This window comes from Alosa sapidissima, chromosome 7, assembly GCF_018492685.1.
Source record: "Alosa sapidissima isolate fAloSap1 chromosome 7, fAloSap1.pri, whole genome shotgun sequence".
NCBI lineage: Eukaryota > Metazoa > Chordata > Actinopteri > Clupeiformes > Clupeidae > Alosa > Alosa sapidissima.
This window is the reverse complement of record NC_055963.1, coordinates 15,321,516-15,345,166: the sequence shown is the minus strand read 5'-3', so window position 1 is coordinate 15,345,166 and position 23,651 is coordinate 15,321,516. Positions and strand designations below refer to the sequence as shown.

At 45.4% G+C, this 23,651-nt stretch overlaps 1 protein-coding gene across 2 annotated transcripts; it reads right to left on the bottom strand.

Annotated features, from left to right (window-relative positions):
- Positions 1–4,997: 4,997 nt before the first annotated feature.
- On the bottom strand, positions 4,998–23,614 carry eif2d (eukaryotic translation initiation factor 2D). Of its 2 annotated transcripts, XR_006033023.1 has the most exons (16): positions 23,404–23,614; positions 22,788–22,978; positions 22,464–22,547; positions 22,172–22,262; positions 21,869–21,976; positions 21,165–21,448; positions 20,245–20,362; positions 19,663–19,708; positions 18,878–18,984; positions 17,522–17,677; positions 17,246–17,335; positions 16,943–17,038; positions 16,717–16,837; positions 14,043–14,217; positions 13,105–13,338; positions 4,998–5,032 (listed from the first exon to the last, which is right to left on the bottom strand). XR_006033023.1 is itself a non-coding variant. In XM_042099255.1 (15 exons), the coding sequence occupies exons 1-15, from the start codon at positions 23,457–23,459 to the stop codon at positions 13,268–13,270; spliced, it is 1,794 nt and encodes a 597-aa protein (XP_041955189.1). In that variant the 5' UTR covers positions 23,460–23,614; the 3' UTR covers positions 13,038–13,267. The 2 variants fall into 2 exon arrangements, 1 of the variants encoding a protein (XP_041955189.1); XM_042099255.1 differs by lacking the exon at positions 4,998–5,032 and having other exon boundaries at positions 13,038–13,338.
- Between the last annotated feature and the right edge of the window lie 37 nt (positions 23,615–23,651).

Genomic DNA, 23,651 nt, shown 5'->3' with positions numbered 1-23,651 from the left:
ATACCGATACAGGCTGTATTGCAGAGGTATAACTGATGTGGTTTATTTTTTTCCTTGGAAAAAGACTGCAAATGCTTCACTGATGCAGAAACCTTGATATGTCTATCCCTTGATGCTTCCAGTGAGAGCACAGGAACGTCTCTGTTCCTTTCAAGTGATCACTGGAGCTCAGCCAATCACAGCCACTGTGATACAGGCAGCTTTACAACAGTTAAGCATTATGAATGTCTTTAGTATATTTCTCATAATGTAAATATAACTACTGGACAGGCAAACTTGTGCATGGTACTGACAGAACAGAGGCCAACACGACTTACTTAATGACCTGTCCCTCTGCTAGAGTTCCACAGAGGTCAGTATCCTAGGTTACATAAATATTCTCTGTGCCTCTCTTTCCTCCCCCTCTGCATCTCTCTGTCTGTCTGTCTTTTTCTATTTCTCCCTAATCCTCAAATAAATAAATAGATAGGCAGATAAAAAAAACCTTAACGATAGAGATGAGAAAAAAGAACTCCAGGGAATAGCTAGTGTCATTAAAGAGCACATCACCCCCCTTTCTTTCTCTCATTCTTGTTTCTTTTCATCTGTCTATCTCTTTTTTACAGGCTCTTTGCTTTCTCCCATAAGTAAAGAGGATGGAGAAACAGGTAGATTAAGTAAATGTGGGGATGTGGAGAGAGTGAGGGAGAGAGAGAGAGGAAGAGAGAGGGAGAAAGGGAGAGAAAGAGTGTGTGAGACAAAGAGAGAGAGAGAGAGAGAGAGAGAAAGAGAGATAGGGAGAGAAAGAGTGTGAGAGAGTGCAAGAGAGGGGGGGGGGGTGCTTGGGAATGAATGAAGACTGATGTTTATAAATAGACTGGGGCAAGGGGATGAAGGAGTCTCGGCAGATGAATTATGCAACGGGATGCTGAGCCTCAGTCGGGATGACAATTATGAGTGCATCCCAATTATACTCAGCCTGGGCCATGCAAGTGTGTGTGTGTGTGTGTGTGTGTGTGTGTGCCCCAGCTATTGCAACGAATCACTGTAATCACTGTAAAGCATTGCTGCCCCCTCTCCCAATATATCACTCTACTCTCTACTCTACTACTCTGAATATCCTGCTTCTGTTAGGAACACAAAATTGGAAGAAATTCCAATTTCTAGTCGACCTAATGGAAAGGAACGAAAAAGTACATTTTTGTGAAAGAAGGCATTTGTTAAAAAGTACATTTCCATGTACACTCGGTGGGCAGCCAGGCCTCCCCTGAGCTAGCCACTGTATGAATTGATCATGCTGTCCAGATAGCAGTAAATTGCTTACATATTGATCAGTGTGGCCACTTACACAGCCTTGAGGTCTGTTGTAGACCAGAAAAAAAAAACTAAAAGTGGGAGACAGTGAAAAAGAGAGAGTGAGGGGTGTGGGGTAATGGGGGGGGGGGGGGGTTGATCTAGAGTTTGACCCTGTTGAGAAAAGAAAAACATTCTGTGCTCAGGTACGTCGCTCTTGGCTACCATTAATGCTTTTACTCAATTCCCTCTATTCTTGATTTCCATTAAAAATACATCTCACTCTTACAAGCACACACACACACACACACACACACACACACACACACACACCTACACACACTTGCTTTCTAAGGATAGCAAGTTTGGGGGACATTCCTGTGTGTGTGTGTGTGTGTGTGTGTGTGTGTGTGTGTGTGTGTGTGCGTGCATCTCTGAGCACATGAGTATATGTGTCCACTTACATCCCTCTTGTTCCTTCTCAGAAAGCTTTCAGTGTGTGTGTGTGTGTGTGTGTGTGTGTGTGTGTGTGTGTGTGTGTGTGTGTGTCGTAGAGGAGATAGCGGAACTTCTCTATCTGCAGCCCAGGTGAACTGCTTAAAAAGCGAGGCGTCAATGTCAGAGCAACACAGAGAGCCTTTCTCCAGGAGAGACAGAGACACAGCTCTGGTGTGTGTGTGTGTGTGTGTCCTAGCCAGAGACACAGCGCTGGTGTGAGTGCCGTCAGTCCACGCCTACGCACTTTGCTATGACCACACAGGCTATTCTTGGCCCCTGGAACTAATAGTACAGTAAGTTAGGAAATCCCCCTGACTTTCACCAGTAGCTCCACAGGCACAACATATGCACTTACTCTGGGTGTTGTAGTATGTTTATCTAACTCTTTTTAATTCTACATAGATAAATAAATAGATAGATATATACATACTGTACATGCATACGCATAGATGCATTCATAGATAGATAGATAGATAGATAGATAGATAGATAGATATCAGAGTAGGGACACCTCACACTGTCCAAAGATGCCACCATAGACACCCCTGAGACAGACTGCATGCTGGGATGCTATGGCTTAAATGATCCCCATCCTCTCTCCAATGAGTGGGAGCGCTATATTAGGCTAGAGCCATGAAAGATGTGGGTGTGCCGTGTCGTGCCGTGCTGTGCTGTGCTCCCACAGTAACTCTGCAGTCTCTAGACTCAGCTGCTCCAGACACTCTCACATAAAAGGCTCTGCTCCTTGAGCACCGTGTTAGAAGATGACATCGCCCTGCCGTGAGGAAGGACTTATGTAAGACTGGGGCAATGCAAAGAGGAGCTATGTCAACAGAGAGCGGTTAATTGTTAAAATAACTCTTTGGTAATGATTGCAGCTGATGAAAAGAATTCAACAAATTTGACCGGAGCTGAAGGCACAGCCACATGTGTCACACACAGCAGGATGTTTCTCACCCTCTGAAATGGAAGACCCTCTGCCAGAACAGCTCAGAGCGTGAGCATGCATAATTCACACCCGCCATTATAATCATCCCCCGTGCAACTCTCAAATTGCATCATGCAATTCCCTGCCACGGAATCTGGCGCAAAACATTTCTCAAACACCCGGGCGAGGCACTCAACACGCAGCACAACACGCCTGACGCGCCATGCTCTGACGCACGGAAATGCAAGTGCAACCAAACACAAAGACACACAGTGTAGCACAGCGGGGGCTTGCAAAAAACACTCGCACACAGATGTTTGCATGTATAGCACATAGTGTGTTGCCTCAGCCAGTTGCTCAATCCAAATAAACCTTTAACTGTCCTTGTCTCGCTCACACACCATCTTTGGTGGAGAGTCTACCAGTGACATTCTCTCTATACACTCACATGTGCAAGTTGCTGTCATGGAATCTCTTCTCTCCACAAATACAAATACACGCGACATGTTCGCAATCTCTCTATCTACCTCTCTCACCAAGACACACAATGACGGTAACACACACACACAGAGAGAGAGAGATATATAGAGAGAGAAACATAAAGAGAGTTACAGTATACACACACGCAATCTCTGTTCCAACATTTCTGTCCCCCTTTCCCTATGGGGTGTGTGTGTGTGTGTGTGTGTGTGTGTGAGCAGCAGTTTCCCAGAGGGACTGTGGCAGCAGCGGCAGCAGGGGCGATGCGTCTTTATAAAGAGGAAGCCCATCCATCACACACAACTGTTGCTGAGCAGGAAAAGGCAATTACTTACTGCGGCAGCCGACATAGCCACACTGACACAGGACTAATGTCTGTAAAACACACTGCGCCGCACGCTGCCTCATGGCAACGCATACCAACGCAGTGTTTTATTTGTTTACCTACCTCCTCACGGGATGCAAGAAGGATTTACCAGTGTCGTCTTCCAGGTGACTGAGAAATAATGAACCAAGTTGTAAAATATACTGTATGTATGTATACATGCATGTATGTACAGTATATATGGAAATGGCTACACTTTATTATGGGTAAGTCCTTAATAAGAAGCTAGGAGGTCTTGGTCAAAGGTTAGTATGGATCATAATAGAAACTTTATAGCCTTCTAATGCATTATCTTAATGTTTCACTATTCTGTCACACCAAAGGAAACAAACACACCCACTAGGATTTAATATTAATGACTAAAAATACACAAGTACACAGCGCACAGCTATAATACGTAATCTAAATATCTCACTATTTTGTCACTATATTTCACATATTCAGACAGAAACATAATGCTAAAAGGGAACCCAGTACGTAGCAAAATAGTAAATACAAATTCTGTTCAACACATTGGTTAAAATACCAAATGACAGTCTCAGGTGAACAAACACCTGGTGCTGAGAAATAGCAGCAGACTCATCTGAAATAGCAGCAGACTCATCTGAAATAGCGAGCAGACTCTGTGTGATTGATGTGTAGTTACATGATGCGTTGGGTAGAGCAGCGCTGGGTGGGTGGGGATCCATGCTAACCTGGTGGCCCCTGTGGCAGCAGCATACGGGCCTTCTCAGGACAGCGGTGTGTGGTGCGGTGCAGCGCACAGCGCTAATCTGCTCTTTAAGCCCACTTTACCCAGAAAAGCCCCGCATCATGCCCGGGGAGTTCAAACAGAGATTTGAGATGCTGGAAAACAAGGAGATTTAATGGGTTTTGGGGACGGGCCAGATTCCACAAAAGCCCCTCACGTCGGCCTAGATGGATACGGAGCGGAGTGGAGGGCACACGTGAGAGACCCAAACACACGGGAGATGGAACTGACCGCAAACTGAGTACGACATGATAACATGCAATATGTGAAAACAACCCCTGCACATACAGTATATCTTCTGTATCTTTTCCATATTTTCTCTCTGTCTTTTTCTCTCTCTCTCTTTCTCTCTCTCTCTCCCTCTCTCTCTCTTTCTTCTCCTCCATTATCCATCCGTGACTCAATCCCAGTACAACAGGGGCCAAAAAATCTGATCCCTCCATCATAAGCCATTTTATTTCATTTTTTTCATCATCAAAGCAGTTAAGCAGTTTTGCAAATAAAAAAGGGAAAGGAGGGGGGGGGGAGAAAACACATAAATGTCCAGCGGTGTAATCCATTTTACCATCGCAATCCTCTCGGAACGGCAAACATAATCTGGACGATGGATCAGAGGTTCTCGGCATCTCTGGGACTCACTCTGACGCATGCAGCAGGCGTCCACACACACACACACACACACACACACACACACACACACACACACACACACACACACCTGCAGCAAAGCTAACACACAGCTGGATGAGGACTATGTGGGAAGCACCCAATCTGCCATACATACTGAACACAACAACATGGGGATCACTTACTGATTAATACAAAATAGCTAAATATTAAAACATATTTACCGCTCCCACACCTCCCCAAAGAAACAAAGAATGAAAAAAAAGAATTGACAGAAAGAAAAAAAGAAAGAAAGAAAGAAACATCTTTACCATCTTTAGAGTCTGAACAGAACCCAGCCCAGTACTTTGGACAATTGGACAGCTCTTGAGAAGTAAAGAAACAGAGTAAACTAAGTAAACAGAGTAAACACACACACACGCACGCACACGCACACGCGTGCACATGCACACGCTTATACACACCGAAGAAAACAAACACACCCACTAGGATTTAATATTAATGACTAAAAACACACAGGTACACAGAACACATCTCTGAATACAAACATCACATTATAGCTACACATTGTCCCAAAACAGTCACATTAAATCAAGTAGGGAATAATAATCTTGTAAGAATTGTGACATCTTACAGATATAGCATCCACAGACACCCACCTCCCCCATAAAAACAACTCACAATGACAGCAACATTTAAAATTTTTTTTTTTTAAATCTTGGAGATGTGTCACCTAAACAAACAAGCTGACACCCCTAAAGAGTAAGAGCAGGCTGCTACCGTTCTGTATCTCCATGCTCCACTTGGCCCTGCCACTGAAACAGGAAGGAATGTAGAATCCTCCACCCCGTCTCTCTAACAACGACTCCTCTGAACCTGTAGAACAACAAAAATATCTGGCATTCCTCCCTGCTCGCTCCAGGCTACGGTTAGAGGGCCGGCCATGCGTGAGCGACCGCAGCGGCGCCCACACACACAGAGACGGAGACGGAGCCCAAGCCCAAGTCAGCCCCGCGCGGCTGCATGTACTTTATATGCCTGATTTAATTATAAGCCAGGAGTCTAGGTAATTACGGAGGAATCAGGACACCTCTGGAATACCAATCAGCTGGCAAAAGGCAGGCATGCATGCATGCATGCATGCCCCCCGACCCCCATGCTTGAAATCTTTAGTGTTTGTTAACACACAGCTAAATCTACTCTTAATCAAGAGTTGTTTGTAATGTTGCATTAAAGGGTGTTCCAGCTAACAGATCAAATGTTTGCCATATAGCCCAGGATTAACTGCCGTCCATTCTCCGGATTTCAGATGTGTAAAATATATAGAAAAATAAATACAAACATCGGCTCTCCATTAGAAGTTGCCCCGGGCTTACTTACATAATTTCTTCATGTGAATGGGCTGTATATAAAAGCAGGTTTATATTTTTATAATGGAAACTACAAGTGGGCCCTGAGGCAAGAGCCTAACCTTGATAGGAGCCGCCCACTGAGAGACCACTGCTGCCTACGCAGGGCCAAGCTGAGGTGGGAGAGGAATCTGCCGCCAGTAACTCCCATGCACCCCCGGATAGGGACACAATAAGGGTCTCCACACAGGGCACAGAGACTTGTTCCAACAATGGGACAGAGGGTCCATCTCTCTCAAGACCGTGTAAAGTATTAGCTGATCCCAGATGTGTTCTAAATAAATAAATAAATAAAAACTCCACATCAGAGATTCAAGCTCTCAAGCTCTCTCACTCAGACAAACCAATCATGAATCTTAGTTGCCCTAGCAACAGATACCCCCCAACCCTTAAGGCATTTATAGTAAATGAAGGGCACACCAAGAACATCTCTGAATTGAAAAGAACATTGCAGGCAATGGTGCTTGAGAGTAAGAGGACCTCCTCACAATGGACCAGATCTAAAGTACTTTAAGAGTAATTAGAATCAGATGGGCGGCTTAGCAACCACAGGCTTTAGCGTTCAGTTTGTGGCATTTTCAACTGAGAGGATGGAAGAAAAACACAACAATAATAATAACAATACAATGAAAGCCATCTGATGGCCATGACCAGAATGGACCAGTTTTCAAACAGACGGTACACGGCATCAGAAGAAATATGAAGGAAGATAATTCTTTTTACCATCTGAAGGGGATGTTGGCTAGAAGTGCTCTTCTGCAGTGCCATCTTGTGGCAAGATGCTTTAATGCACCTTTGGCATCTCATTGCATGTGTTTAGCGTGGCACCCTCTGCCCTTGTGATTCACCGGACAAGTCATTAGTCTTAGTAACAAGGCAGGGCACATAACTCAATCTAAGCCTGAACCATGATGAATTCAATGTTGCAATTGAAGCATTGTAAGCCACTGAGATCAATGGTCGTCCTTACATGACAACATGCTTTTTGTACCTGCCCTGGTTATTGCAAATGACAACATACAATGTCCAGACACAAAAGCCATTGAAGAGGCGGATTTGCTCTGTCCATCACAAAGGGGATACATTATTTAATCAGTCGTCATGCTACAGCCAGCACAAATACATAAATAATAAATAAATAAATAATCCTCTGAAGAGGATTACAAGGCAAACCAGACGAAGAATGAATGGTTCCTGAACAGCTAAGCTTCTTAAAGGAGATCGAAGGTACAACCAGAAATGATCTTTCACATGAGATTACCATTCAGGGTCTCAAGAGTCCAAGAACCCTGGACAAAACTAGTAGAATCTAATTGTCCACACTATTTTTCTACTTACTGGCCATAGGTTCAAGGAACTGAACAGATTCCAGGTGTACAGGTGTGTGTGTGTGTGTGTGTGCCATTGGCTGTATTCCTCTGCCCATGCCCACTTCATGCCCACTTCCTGCCCACCTGGCAGTATGTCTGCGCTGTGTGGACCATCGGCTTGTCTGGACCTCTCACCAGCAGTGTCTGTGCCAGACTAACCCACTGAGGTGTGTGTGTGTGTGTGTGTGTGTGTGTGTGTGTGTGATGGGGAGAGAGAGTGAGAGAGAGAGAGAGAGAGAGAGAGAGAGAAAGAGGCTGTGTGTGTGTGTGTGTGTGTGGGAGGGAGAGATAGAAAGAGAGAGAAAGAGAGACACTGTGTGTGTATGTGTGGAAGGAGGGAGGAAGGATGAGATAGAGAGATGAAATAAGTGATAAAGGTGATAATGAAGAGATGTGTGTATGTGCACACAAACTGTGTGTGTGTGTACCATACTAATAAACACCAATCGTAAAGGGCCCTTCTTTATTACGGGAACAAGCAATACAGAAATACCCCTGTGACGTTGGGTTTAGGAATGGCTGTCAGGTCAAAAAGGGAGACAGTTCCCACAATGAGGCAATTCTGACCCCCTGCTGCTCAGACCGAGTTGCCGTGGCAACCGCCAGGTACGGTCAGAAGGGGGCGGAGCTCAGAGGAGCGGCCTCAGATTGGTCTCTCTGGCCCGATGAAGAAAAGGAACAAACAGGTGGAGAGGACGACAAGAGGAGAGGCGGAGAAAGAGATGAGCGGGCAGAATGAAACAGAACCTGGGTTCGGGCAGGAGAGTCCGGCTCAGGCTAACAGCGAAAGCATGGTCACTCAGGAACACTGGATGATAACCCTCCAAAGGATCTACTACCCAGTCCTGGCCACCATTGGAATACCCTGTGAGTATTTACTTTCAAAGCCATCCGACCATCACACACACACGCTACTACATATACGTACTGTACTACATTGTGGATAACTACCACAAATGGTTTCTCACTGGATTTTTTATTTCAGTGATTGAAATTCTGAATGTTCAGGAGTTGTTTAGGCATATTACTTGTCAAGTACCTGAGTTCAGTTTGATCCTTGTGAGGATGTGTGGAAATGACTGTGTGATTAACTGATTAACGTTTATCCTAGCCAACATCATCACCTTCCTGATCTTCTGGAGGAGGAACTGTAAGCTGTCCAAATCCAGCACCTTCTACCTGATGGCCATGTCCGTGGCCGACACCGGTGTGCTGTTCTCTACTGTGGTGCTGGAGCTGGTGGTCAAGTTGTACAGCATGGAGCCTTTCTGGGCGCAGGAACCGTGGTGCAGCCTCCGCGACCTCTTCACCTACGGCTCCTACAACGCCTCCACCTGGCTGGTGGTCACCTTCACGGCCGAACGCTTTCTGGCCATCAACACCTGGAGACTGAAGCTGCACCTGTGCACGCCCCGCAGCGCATTGTGGGCCATCGGCTGCACGTTCGTGCTGAGTCACCTGGTGGCCGTGCCTTACCTGTGGGCCAACGCGTCCGAGTACGACCAGCGGCTGGGCAGGTGGAGGTGTGTGTACAACGCGCAGGTGCCCACCCTCTTCGTTCACTTGCTGGTGGGCTTCCAGACGCTGCTCTCCTACATCCTGCCTTTTCTGGTCATCCTGACGCTCAACGGGCTCACGCTGCGCCAGATCGCTAAGTGCAACCGCATCAGGCCCACCGGTGAGCGGCCGGTCTCCGTGGTAACGACTACCACGGCGAGCCTCGGGATGGTGCCGTCACCACCGCCGCCGCCACCGTTGCTGCGCTCACGCCGGATGAAGTCAGTGGTGCTGCTGGTGACCGTGTCCATGACCTTCCTGCTTCTGTCGTCCGTGCGCGCGGTGACCCAGTTCATTCTGCGCACGTCCAGCCTCGAGCTGGAGCGACAAGACTACCGCGTCGCGCTCAACGTGGCGGCTGACCTGGGCACCATGCTGTGCCTGAGCAACGCGGCGGTCAACATGTACCTGTACGCCGCCACACAGGCCAAATTCAGGCAGGAGGTCATCGCCTGCGCCAAACACGGCCTCGCTGTGATGAAACGCTGCCTGACCCCGTCCGCCGCCACAGTAACAACGGCCAAACCACAGTGACTGACCGACACCAAGCTTTCCAGGCATCCGCCATTAAAGGATAAAACCTCCACAGAGCTGGAAGATGGAAGCTTGAGTGAACCAGAGTCGTATTAATTATTCACAGATATGAATTGCAGGTTCCCCCCCCACCCCCCACCCGCCAGGCCACAGCCAGCGACTGCATCATCTCACAGTAATTCATTCACAGCTCGCGGCGCTGGAGGCTAGAGTGTAATCTTTCCCTGGCACTCTGAAAGAGCAGATTCTGTGAGCTCTCCTGCCTTGTAAACCCTGTGTTAATGGGCTCATTCTGCTTTGGACCGGGCTGTTTTATCCCCTGCAGAGACCAGCAGAGGAACCAGACACACTCATTTAAGTTCATTTGCAGTCGAAACATCCCAGCGGACGTCTCCCTGGCCCTTCAAATGTCCGAACGCTTTCTAACAAGCCCGCTCCACCGAGAGCTGAAAATGGAAGGACAAGGTGCACAGGCAAAAAAATGCACTAAGCCCTGGCCCACTCTCTCCACTCACCCCTCAAAAGAAGACATCCATCGAATGAGCAGACTGGGACGCAGTTGGATTGGGGACACAGGGGGCAGAATAAAGAAATACAGACAGAATCGCACATTATAACGAGAACTTGTATAATTTTCCATTTATGTTTCTCTGTTGTTTGTTTACTGTATGTATTTGTGTGTGTGAGTGTGTGCGTGAGTGTGTGTGTGTATGTGTGTGTGTGTTTGCAGTGGTAGGTAAGGGGCAACACTTTCCAGTAAATCTACACGGATTTGTATTCAAACAAGGAAGTAAAAACATATGCATGCAGTGGTTCCAGTTGCAGATATCCATCAGCACCTCGTCCTTTTATTAGTGGGTCAACAAGTGATTCTCTCATAAGCACACAGACTCGTGTGTCTTCTTATCAGATCTCTCCTTCTCATTGGCTCTATAAACCTGACTTAATTTTCAGTGTTTGTGTACCCAACTTATTTGAGCTGGGCCATAAAACCTAAGTGACTGGATGACGTGTATCTCAGACTGTCTGCCGCATAAAAACAGAGCTTGTTATTAAAATTCATGCCCCACATAAATGGACATCATTTTCCATCATCAGCAGACATCATTGTCCAGGTTAAATACAGAGGAACGTCCAAGCGTGCAGCTCCATTTTCTTTCCATTCTCAATAGCTTGTTTATAACTGTCAAACCTCTTAAAGGGATGTGACTCAATTTTATGTAAAGACAGTAAAGAAACACAATGGAAGAATTTATATCTATGCCCCTTGGCGTCAATATTCAACAACGTCACATAGTGCAATATCAAAAGTTTTGTGCGTGCATTGACAAGTCAGAGACATCCTTCCCCGTATTATAAGTCATTGTAGCATCAAAATGAGTTTGAAGCACTTATTTTAAAGTAAAAGAAATACATTGTGTTGCACACTCATAGCAAGAGCCATTTTTAATATCTTCAAACAGAACATGTTTTTGCAACAACTTGCCTGATGTCCTAATTCTGAGACTTTCCGTTGATTCTAGTCCACCGATAAGAATTTGATTACAGCCCAACCCTTCTAGGCAAACGTGTTTTAAAGGCCCTCTGAGGATAACAAACTGTGGTGTGTTTGCTGTGATACATGTGGGCTACTGGAGAATGAATTCCATGTATGGCTGAAACTTGTTTTGGAAAAGCAGGCCAGGAAAACATAACTCTATGCGTACAAATGTACTGTATATATCAATCGTCATCATGGCATGGCATGGCATGGCATAAATCATCATGATCATATGATGTCAAAATATTCTGTCTGCAATGTTCAAGGAAGCCAAGTATTGCTTTGTACCAATACTACATTACTAAAAGATTAAACATGTTTTGAGGACCTGCATGTCACTACAGTCAATGCTACAGTATGTAACTTTCTCCTTGTTGTAAAGGGGCAGGGGGTGCGGGGTGGGTATGGAAACTATCAGGAGGTGGAAAATATCCTTGTGTAAAAGGTCAATGTTAGGCCTTCAACACCACATACGCCATAAACAGACGCGGGTCGGCCATGTCTGAACTTGCAGCCCCCTCCTCTACATTCCTGTGTGTTTGTGCATGCATGTCATGGCCCTTACCTCTGCTGCTGCTGCAGTCTGAAGCGTCCAGTGACTGATGAAGCGTGGAACAGGCCTAATGACAGTGGATGGTGACAGCACCAAGGAGTTACTGAAAGCTGTGAGTAGTGCTTAAAAAATGGTAGAGACTGACCTTTAGGTGACCTCCAACCTCTTGACCCATACGGCTGGCCATCAGTCTTTCAGCTTGTTCTCCCTGGAGCACTGTACAGCTGGACTCTGGTCAATACAGCCAGGCAGGTAGGGGGATGAGCAAGTATGGTACTATATGGAAGCTTCTGGCCTGATCAACCTATGTGGGGGGAACACATCCCTATTTAGGCACAGCTGCTAGCTGTGACAATTGTGTAAGAAAGGGTTCAAAACCTGGTGAGGGTTGCAGTCAGGCAAACTGCTCCGACATGGAATAACCCTCCATTGTCTTGCTCCTGTCTATGGATTTGGAGTTTGGTAGATCTTTAAGAGTGTCTTTAAAGATAGGGGTAAGGGGTTTAAGTCTTTCGTTTTAGTCCAGTACACTTTTCATGGATTATCACAAAATGCCTTTCATTCCTTTAGCCATCTAGTTTATTAACTCAAACAAACTCCAGTGCAGGGCTCTGGAAAAAGGGCCACAAACAAAGTGGCTTGAACTGAACCAGCCAATCTCCAGCCAATATTCCGGCCAATCACAAGCTTGCCTCAGAGCCACAGCATAGACTGTTCACAAGGACTGGGGACTGCCCAGTTAACCCATGAATCTTTACATGCATATGAGGAATCAAACATATGAAGTGTTTTTGATCCATAGATCTGAGCATAGCCACCACCAAAGTACTTGATAGAGCACATACATATCAGGCTTGTTTAAATCTGTTAACACAAACTCCACTTACTGCCACATGGTAAAGCAATCAATGCAACGTAAATATTTCATATGAAAGTCTGGGTGAGTTTATAGCTCTACAGCGGAGCTAGAATTAGATCTGAATGAGAGCGCTACCTCTAAATTACAATAACATCATTTAGCTAAATTGGTCTGCCAGGGCAGGACAGAAAATTCATTGTGAGGGCCATGCTGGAGTCAAATGCTTTGAAACCAATCATACATTCTCAGCCAAGAAGCACTCTGGTACACACAGTCTGTTCCCAGAGCGACAGGTGCTTTATTGAATGTGATGCGTCATATGCAACTGACTTTGTCACCACACACACACACACACACACACACACACACACACACACCAGTAAAGTGAGTGTGAGGGTCCAACGCGGAGTAGGGCGGCTCTCCGAGTCGACAGTAGTGAACCAAATGAGTGCTAGAGGTGGCTAGGCAGCAGTGATGGAGTGGGTATTGTGCTGGTGGACTGCTCTACTTCTTCTTGCCAGTCTTGGGTGCTTTATCTAGTCCTTGGATATATTTACGAGGGATGTGGTATTCATCTGTAAAGAGACAAAAGGGTTGATTATTCTCACCAACTACCTACATTTTCTACAAAAAGAATGAAAAGTTTCAGTGTAAACAGTGTCAATAAACAATCAACAGTGTACCAGAAGAAAAATAGGCTTCCATGCAAAGACAGCAGCTATTGTAGGACACAAAACAGGTCAAATCTTTACACACACACACACACACACAGACACACACACACACACAGGATTAATTAATGAATCTTACAGTCACCAATGGAAAACCCCATGCAACCACAACCACAAAGTCATTAGGCACAGCTAGTGTCAGGTTACGTCCTCACACACACACCAAACTGCCAGTTTCTCTTCCTTTTACAAACTTATAAATCCATAACTGCAATAAAAACAAACCTCAAGATGATGCATGTGGCACTGGAGTCCATATTACAGGACCGAGGAGGCCAAACGGAGAACACATGGGCCATGTGGTACCTAGCTACCGAGGACACATGTGCCGTGTGGTACCTACCTAGCAGCAAAATGAGGATACATGGGCCGAGTGGTACCTACCTAGCAGCAGAATGAGGACACATGGACCGTGTGATACCTACCTAGCAGCTGAATGAGGACACATGGACCGTGTGATACCTACCTAGCAGCAGAATGAGGACACATGGGCCGTGTGATACCTACCTAGCAGCAGAATGAGGACACATGGGCCGTGTGATACCTACCTAGCAGCAGCTTGCCCACTTGCGTGATCTGGTTCCCCTGGACCTGCACTAGAACGCGGTCTTTGGCACCGGGCACGCTGTGCAGCACCGCGCTGGCCTGAACTCGGTGCTGAAGGGCCACTGACACCGCCGCCGGGTCCAGTCCAAACGCCTCCAGGTTCTTTACCATGGTGACCTGAAAGAAGGAGAGAGTTATGAAATGTTACTACTACTACTACTACTATAATAATCATTACATTACATTACATTACATTTGGCTGACACTTTTTTAGCCAAAGCGACTAACAACATGGTAAACAGTTTAAGTTTTAGAGCAATTCTCAACAATTTTAGGACAATTTAAAAAACATTAGAGTACAGTAAGAATAAGTGCATCAGTGAGTGCTGTTTTTAACAGTTACGTGTCAGTTTAAGACGGCTGGTGAGTGCTAGGATCAGCAAGACTTGTTGTAAGTGTTGCTATGAGAGGAGATGTTCTCTAAAGAGCTGGGTCTTCAGGAGTTTTTTGAAAATGGAGAGGGATGTCCCTGCCCTTGTAGGAACTGGCAGTGTGTTCCACCAACGAGGAACAACAGATGAGAAAAGTTTGGATTGGCCTGAGCGTACTGGTGGTAGAGCTAGACGTCATTCGTCTGAGGAGCGCAGCGGTCTGGAGGTAGCGTATGTCTGTATGAGGGCATTCAAGTAGGTGGGAGCAGAACCAGAGACTACTTTGTAGGCAAGTGTTAGAGCCTTGCACAGACTCAAGGCAGCTGAGGGTTGAGTAGCGATTTGAAGGTTGAGAAAAGTTTTCGAGTGTCTGTAGCGCTGTTGATTTTGTCATTGTAGAAAGCCGTCTTAGCAGCAGTGATGCTGGCTGAGAAGGAGGTCAGGAGTGTCTGGTAGTTTTTGAGGTCATCAGTTAGTTTGGATTTGTGCCATTTCCTCTCCGCGGCTCTGAGTTTGGTGCGCTGCGATCGGAGGGTATCATTTAGCCATGGATGCCAGAGTGTTTGGATCGAGCTGGCCTTGTGGTAAGAGGGCACAGCTCGTCTAGACACAAGCTCAGTGTGGAGCAGAGCGAGTCTGTGGCCTCATTAACCTTCAGAGAGGAGAAGGTGTTGAGTGGAGGTAGACCGGAGGCAACCACAGAGGAAAAGTGCGTTGGAGACAGGTTCCGGATGTTGCGGCGGAACGTGACCATCGGCTGAGGAGCCGGAGGCTGTTCTGTCAGGCTGACGTTGAACTGGATGAAAAAGTGGTCAGAAAGATGGAGAGGCGTCACCATGAGGGTGTCTGTGCTGCAGTTCCGAGTGAAGATCAAGTCAAGCTCTTTGCCAGCTTTGTGAGTCGGTGGGCTTTGAACCAGTTTGAGGTCAAAGGAGTGGATCAGGGCCAAAAAGTCCGCTGAGCCTGGGGCATCTAAGTGGATGTTCATATCGCCAAGAACAAGAAGCGGACAGTCATGCTCAGGGATGGAGGACAGCAGAGTGTCAAGTTCGTCCATAAAGTCACCTAGTTGGCCTGGAGGGCGGTAGATGACCAGCACGTAGAGTTTTGCTGGGGCGATCACTGTGATGGCATGGAATTCGAATGAGACATATTTGTTTGAAGGCAGTAGCGGGGTGAATTTCCATTTGTTGGAGATCAGCAGTGGCAGTGTTCTCAGGTTTGACCCAAGTCTCAGTGAGAGCAAGGAGTTCCAAAGAAAGGTGGTTGGCATAGCAGTTCCACAAGCCCATGGAGAAGGAGGTTTCTGTAGGTGAGGACCGTTTAAGTTGCTGGAGGTTAAGGCGATTTCTGGCATAATGCCGTTTTCTGCGATGGCCGCTGATAACAGATATGGTGGAATGGCACATTTTTGCCTTTGTTGGCGCCTGTGCTCGGTGAACTTGCACAGGTAAACTTGCTCGTCTTGACCGCGTCCATCTTAAACGAGTACGGCTGAAACGAGGGCTGACGCTGACGCTTCAGCAACAGCCTCTATTGTTATGCTGACAGGAATTGCATGCAGCTGTCCTCGTGTCTCACTAATGATGAATCAGCGTAGACCGCCCTCTGACGTTCGCACAGCTTAGATTGTTCAAAAGGGTGTTAATTACTGTCAACTGAAAGTCCGCTCGCTCACACCGACCGAAACTCGCAGTTTCAAGTAGCCTCCTCCCTCAGCTGTTCCCAAACGCCCAGAGTCCAATTCTAAACAATTGGAGAGGATTGGCCAGTAGTAGCCTATGTGTTCTTCCTTTCTCTCTCCCAACTCACTGCGCTGTGATCATTTTATTCTTATAGCACTTTACACTTTACAATACACATAGGAACATGCATTACATAGAAGAAACACACACACAAGAGGAGCAGTGGTATGAAATATGAAAAACTGGGGAATATGGCTCTATATCCACAATAAAAACACTTCCACTGAATAATGTTCTATGCTTAGCCAAGGAATAGTACACACTACTTTCAGAGAACACAGACACACTCTTATAAAAACATGACACAACATATCCAGACCCGAAATAAAGACACACCATATTCTTTATAGACATAAACACACATATAATACAAATATAAACATAAACACACAGATGATGAATCACTTAGTAGTACTTCTGATGGTCACGCAGAACAAGGCCATAACAGTACAGAAAGGGGAGTAGAATCTTTTATACTCTTATCTAATCCACTTAAGTACCTTCTTGTTGGAGCCCCTGGAGGCCACTGAGATATCGATGGGCTCCACAGCGCCCTTCTTCACTACTGCTCGCTGGCCGGGGAACTGCAGCTGGTGGCACTGCTGCATCTTGCCCAGCGTTCTGCAAACACAAGAGGGCGCTATTCAGTCAACTCAAGCTCACTCTAGTCACTAGCAGTGCGGTGCCTCACATACGCTTTGGTGCCTTGTGTTTTGAGGCCTTTACCTGGTGAAGAGATCATCCCATTTGAGCTTTTCGATTTCATTGTACTCGGATTTCTCCAGCAAACAGTCACACAAAGTTGGGTTAATAGTGACGAAGCTGTGAAGGGAACAGAGATGCCGATCAGGGGTGCGTTTCCCAAAACCATAGTTGCTAACCTGTTAGCAACTATGGTTTTGGGAAACACGCCCCAGAACTGCTAACATTTACACTTACATGGCCCAAAACATAGACAGAATATTATAAGCATGTTAGGTGAGAAAACATCTAACTTTTTAGTACTAAATCATATGGCAAAACCCTCACTTTTTGTTGACCCCATCAACCAGTTCATTGTTCTTGACGTAGTCAGTGATGATGGTTCTCACGTCTGCGGGCTGCAATGCTGCTCCTTTCCTGAGGATAACAGGAGCACAGTCTGAGCCAACCTCAAGACAACTCTCCAAACAAAGCCCGGACTGTTTGATATTTACTCAACATAAACATAATTACAGCTTTCAAGATGCGGTGGGATACATTTTCTTTTGCTATATGCAAAGTATCTGATACATGCATATTTACCCAACTAAAGCAGTCACGCACCTTTTGTGTGCATCTTGGAAGAGAGGCTCTAAGCGTGCGGTAACCATATACATCAAAGTGATCTCAGGGGGTTGGTACAGCGCCTCACTCCCCGGCCCCGCCTCCGCTGGGGCCTCTACTGGCCCACAATCCTCGGGGGTAACAAACGAGCGCAGTCTGAAAAGGAGGTAAAAGCATGCACAGACTCAAAAGCAGAAGTTCTTTTAAGGCAATTACACTGTCTATGGGAAGTCTGGTGACGCTACTGACCTAAGAGAGGGTTTGAACACACATGCACAGCTCTTAAAGGCACACCAGGCAAGCCTGATGCTTTTTCTCTACGAAACTCCCCCTCGCTCGGTCTGAAGCTCTTTTCCTTTTCTTTGCATCTTCCGTCAAGGGTTTTCACTGCTTCTTCGCAGGCTCTGCCATTATACACACGTTTGCAACAATCTCTAGCGTTTCGTTAGCCTGCCTCTGTGCTGTAAACTGATCCTGCTTCGGTCGGCGGGTAGGATACACCGAACTTGAAAGTGGGATATTCTTCCTACAGGCAGTAGGGGCGGGCAAGAGAGCCTTCATTCGCCCCGTAATGAGTCATTTAACCATATACCGACTTACGAAGATGATTAATTAACACGAAAACGTTGCCTGGTGTCCCTTTAAAGAGAATTCCAGTGATTTTTCACATACATCTCTGTTTCTCGAGGACACCGAGTACTGTGGGTACGAGGGAAACGATCACAAGAAAACAATCGGTTCTACCTAGCTCGAGTTGCTGCAACCAACAGCAAGAGCTACCAGGCAGCTACAGCGTTACACTCTGAGGACATGTGGGCTCATGAACATGCCCCCAGAGAAACAGAGATCTATGTGATAAATCACCGGAATTCCTCTTTAAACCAAGGAAAACGTCTATGCATGAAGTGAACGCTATAAGAAAACTATTATATAATAATCATCTATTTTCAAATCTGTAACGGCCTGGCCCACGCCTCAATTCAGGCATAAAATACTGTCAAAAGTCTGTTGCATGAAGATTAAAGGTGCAGTCAGCAATCACACGCCATTTCAAGCCCATTACATTTTTTGTCATATTCAGCAATCATCTCCTCACGACCCGCTAGCTGCCCTTTCTTTGAGTACACTGCCAGGCCCCAAACAAAAAAGAAGCCCTGCTTGGAATTTCTCTGGGAATAGTGAAGGGAGGGGTGAGCTACCTCTCCTGTGTGTGTCGTATAGTCCTTGGTAGTAAATATAAACATAAACATAAACAAGCACAACTTCCTGTGCCATCGCTGACTGCCCCTTTAAGTCAAGTTTCACCCTGTGAGTGTGTTGGTGTGGAGTGACCAAGAAGGAGTGCGGGAGACTTACTCGCGGTGTTTCCAGTCCACCACTACGATGCTCTCCACGCCTTTACTCAGCTCCTTCACCTGCACCAGCTGGTACTGCGTCTGCATGCACTGCAGGAACTTGGACAGCTGGAGGGAGACAGTAACCGGGGTGAGAGCACAGAAACAGGAGATGAGTGAGAAGAAAAGGACTGAATTCTGTTTTATATCAGGCAGAACGGTCCGACACTTCTCATCCTAAAAGGCAAGCTCTGCTCTATGTGGTGTTTCGGTGAGATATTTTTGATGAGGTCTTGCGAGTCATCTCTTTGATGCAACTGTGTTTCATGAGTCTGGCCTACTTACTCTTCAGCTAAAGATGTTCTACACACTCTCCAGCAGGCCTGGTACTTCTGTCATGGATCTCTAGAAATAGCACAGTGTCTAGTTGGACCATTTGATGTTTTTCTGTTATCTTTAGCAATTTACCCCAAGCATTCTATTCCACATCACTACAGGATAGTGAGTCACAAGAATCCATTTGCTCTTTTGTTTTTGTAGGAGATAATAGCAAAATCGCAACATTCCAATTTACATTGGATAACATGAAAAAAATTTCTTAGATTAAATAATGGAGAAATAAACCACTATATCACTGAAACGCTGTTTGGGGTATAATAATTAAAAAAACTGTTACAAAGAGTATAATTACAGTGCATGCAAATGCACTGTATTGTTATTCCTTAGGCTTCTTCCGACTTATTATTTTAACTGTTGTGTTGTAGAGTGGAATCTGGTTTATATATAATAAAATAAAAAACACTATACCTTTTTGTAGCTAGATTTCTTAATGTCAAGCTGCTTCCCACTAGGGCTGGAAGGAAGGAAAAAGTACATTAACATTCACATTTATTCATTTATCAGACACTTTTATCCAAAGTGACTTACAGCAAGGGAATCACATTCAAGCTACAGTACAGTGGTAGAAGTAAGTGGTGGGAAGCGCGCATATCCAGAGTACAAAGGTACTGGCTTGATGAAATTCATTCTGGACTCTCTATCCGACCACATAAAGACCTCGGGATACTTCATTTTGGCTTTAGGGACCCTCTACTCACTACCACGTCAGTGTAATGTTGTTTGGAACTGTAGAAGAGACATAAAAATAGCATTTTGTAGCGGCAAAATGACTTGCCCTGGTCACTTCCAGGCTAACGAGTTTTGACTAAAAACGGTAAAATCGAACTTTCTCAAAACACATCCGAATGACATGATTTTAATGTCAACTCAACGTATGTACTCCCAATCATCCGTAAATTGATCTAAAGTGCATTTTACTCCGGATAATTCCTTTAATGTGTGTTTTAGGGGTGTGTGACTAGGGGATGAGATGAGTGGGGATAGTCATACCAGCAGGACACCATGTGGATCCGCAGGAAGGTGCTGGTCAACAGGGGGAGCTCTGATTTCTTCACCTTGGTTTTCAGTGCATGGAAGAAACACTGGAGGAGTAACTCATCCATCTGCTCTGTAAACAACAGCAAAAGACAACAACAACACGTCAACATTCCCACCAGACAGGCTCTAATTCCACAGTACCCCTGGAATCCCTGGAGCAAGGACCTCTGCCCAGAGCTGTGTCTCCTCTCTAATCATGAAGGCCCCAGGAAGGTCAAGAGCACCTCAGGGCCTCCTGCAGACACCTCGTTCGCACGCTGTGCTGATAACATCAGGGACCTATCAACAATGACATGACAAAGTCATTGCACTACGTATGTCCGAACAGAGTTGTAAAAGTCTGGCTTCAGAAAGTAAAAGTCCTACCACATATTTGTTCCAACTATTCACTAAACCAGCAGATTCTAATTAGCACAACTCATCTCAGCCAGGTAGATCAGATACTCATACTTTCTGAAGCCGGACTTTTACAATTCTGCGTCCAAATAAACTATGAATAGTTTAATACATGTTCGCATACATGGTTGGAGAATAATGACATAAGTATGTGTCTTCATAGTCTAATCAATCTATCTCCTCACACTATGAATTGTGTGTTAAAACTGTAATTGTGTGTCAAAATGGGCATTTAATGTTAATTCTTCAGTCTGAACCTTCCTGGAAACCTTAAAGACTGTGCCTTTTGTTCTTGCTGCAGGATTGCCTGACAAGGTTGACAGGACTGTCATTCCGCTGCTCGCAAAGGCCTTCATTAGCACAGTTTGACATATTATCCCTTCAAAACAGGGCACAAAACAAGCCCTAAGGCAGGGAAAGACGATCTCACTGAAATCCCTTAATTTTTCCCTCTGTGAAACTTCAGTTTCTCTCACCTTGAGGAGATCTGGAGTCCTGGTCCTCCAGTTCTTCTCCTGCGTCTTCCTCATCGGCCTGCTCCTTCTCGCCCTCGGCTAGGCTTAGTTGCTGGATGTTTGGACAGGTAGAGTTGACATTCGTCAGCCGACTGCCCTCAGGGGTGGGGTGAGGTTCTCCTTCACCGTTCTCCTGCTCTCCCTCCTCCTCCTCGTCTTCACCTCCACCCTCCTCTAACATTTCCGCCACATCCTTGTCATCGTGCGCAGCGATGGTAGGAGGAGCACTCTTATCGCCAAATGCCCTGTGGAAAAAAACAAGGGAACAGATTTGTGGTAAAGAAAAAGACAACTTGGAAACTTTACATGGGTAGCTGAAAGAGTAAACGTCCCTATCACATATATGTAGCATATGCTACAAAAAAATCAGTCTGTGTTATGGATGACTTATCAGCTTAGCACTGGTGACACCTTATTTCAAATGTTTTCTAGAGTGTATCCTACAGATGAGGTGTTTGTAACTACAAACCGATGCGATGCTAGAGATGTTGTGGATTGTGCTACAAAACTATCAACCTCTGTAGCACCAGTGCTATGAGCAACAACAAAACAGTCCTGCTATCCAGGCATTAAATACCTTACATCCACCAAAAACATTAATACTGCAGTAAGAGTAATGAAGGTCTGGCAGGGCAGTACAGTACAGGGGAAACTGTGGTCCTCACCATAGCTGATCCATGTAGGTGTGGAGAACATTCACTCCCTTGCCCTTCATGCCACTGCTTGCCATCTCTGAGTTGGACATGGTAACAGTTCCCACAGCAACAGGCGCTCTTGGAACAAACAATATTTATCAAGCTTAAGGAGGAACTTTCAAGCTTATTTCTAATTTTTAGTCATTTAGTCTAATGATCTGACAACCTTCAGTCACAGAGCTCTTCAGCCACTAAGCTCTGTTCACCTTTACAAATGTATTCTATTCAATAGATTAACCACTAAACAACGTTGGAAAGTGCAGTCTTGCATACCTATTTCCAACCACAGTAATCGCACAGACATCTCCACGAGCAACTTCAGGGAGACCGGACGGAGGAACAACAACCCCAGGCAGCATGAGATCTGATGGGAAGAGATGGGCAGATGTGTAAATGCATTGAGAAATCCTCTCTGTGGCATAACACATAATAGGGAATTATTTTGGCATGCTCACATTGTCAGTGGTGTTCTGTCGCTAAACAACGGTTCTGTCGTTAACCAGTGACACAGACAGAGTTGCAAAGTTAGTGATTATAAAAATCCTTTTCTTCCGACATACAGTACCTGCACCGCCAATTAATTTCTGTATAACTGCTGGCCAGGTTCTGAGCGCTGGGAGCATATCAGGATACCTCCAGAGGGTGTACACTGAAAAATATATTTTTTAAAGGGTTTCGATCAATAGACGACAACATCTGTTAAAATGTATGTAAGCAGTACAGCATTGTACACATGAAGTTCACACGATTGCAGACAGTACTTCCTAGTTTAAAGCAATGAAAGGCAATTACTTGAATCAATGTATGCAAATGAGCAGCATTTCAACACTATGCCATCTTATAGTAGGACAAGAGCAACGGGGTTTGGCAACAATGACTTCCTTTGTACCTGTGGGGTAAATCTGTTTCTCCAGTTGGAAGAAGATAGGATTCTTGTGGAGTACATAAAATGTAATGCCATCTCCTTTATGAGCATAAACTTTCACCACATTCAACTCATCTTTGTTGGGAACGAGTTCTGACAGCTCATCCGCCGAGAGGGATGGAAACGCCGCGGAGATATCAGCTCGTAGCTTTCTCCTACAACCAGAGAGATGCCAGTTAGTAATCATCACGCAATCGACTAATTTCATTGGTGTTAGGCTACAGGCCACTAATTCTGCATTTTCTTTTGTCCTGAGCCTGTACACAACCAGTGTTTAATCAGATAAATCGGTACAGGTTCTAACGATAAGAGAATTGTCGTGAAATACACCAAAAGTTAATGTTTCAGTTCAGTTATTAAAGTTACAATGGTTAACTTTATCAGTGTCCCTGTCCAGAAGTTACTGCATACTGTACAAGATTCGCATGGGACAAAGAGCGGGCGACGAAGCTGGGTGATATTTATAACGTTAACATGGTCACAACACAAGATAAATACATTATTTAATTGACTAGTTACATCTGTTTCTGCATTGAGTACTTTTATTTTGGCTAGAAATCTAGTAAGCAAGAAGTCACACCTGTCAGATCCTTTAATTACTGTATTGGACTTCACACGAAATGCTTTCTCAAACATCTTGGCACTGGCTGAAAACAGGTATCTGCGAGGTATCTTCTTACAGAATGATGATCATGTGCTATCTAAAAATGATTAAATATCTTACAGACCATTGTTAGCTAACTAAACTGTATGCTATCTGCAGCAGTTGCCTCCTGCCTGCTGTGGGGAAACACGTGTAACACAAAATACGTCCGGGTAGGAAACAAG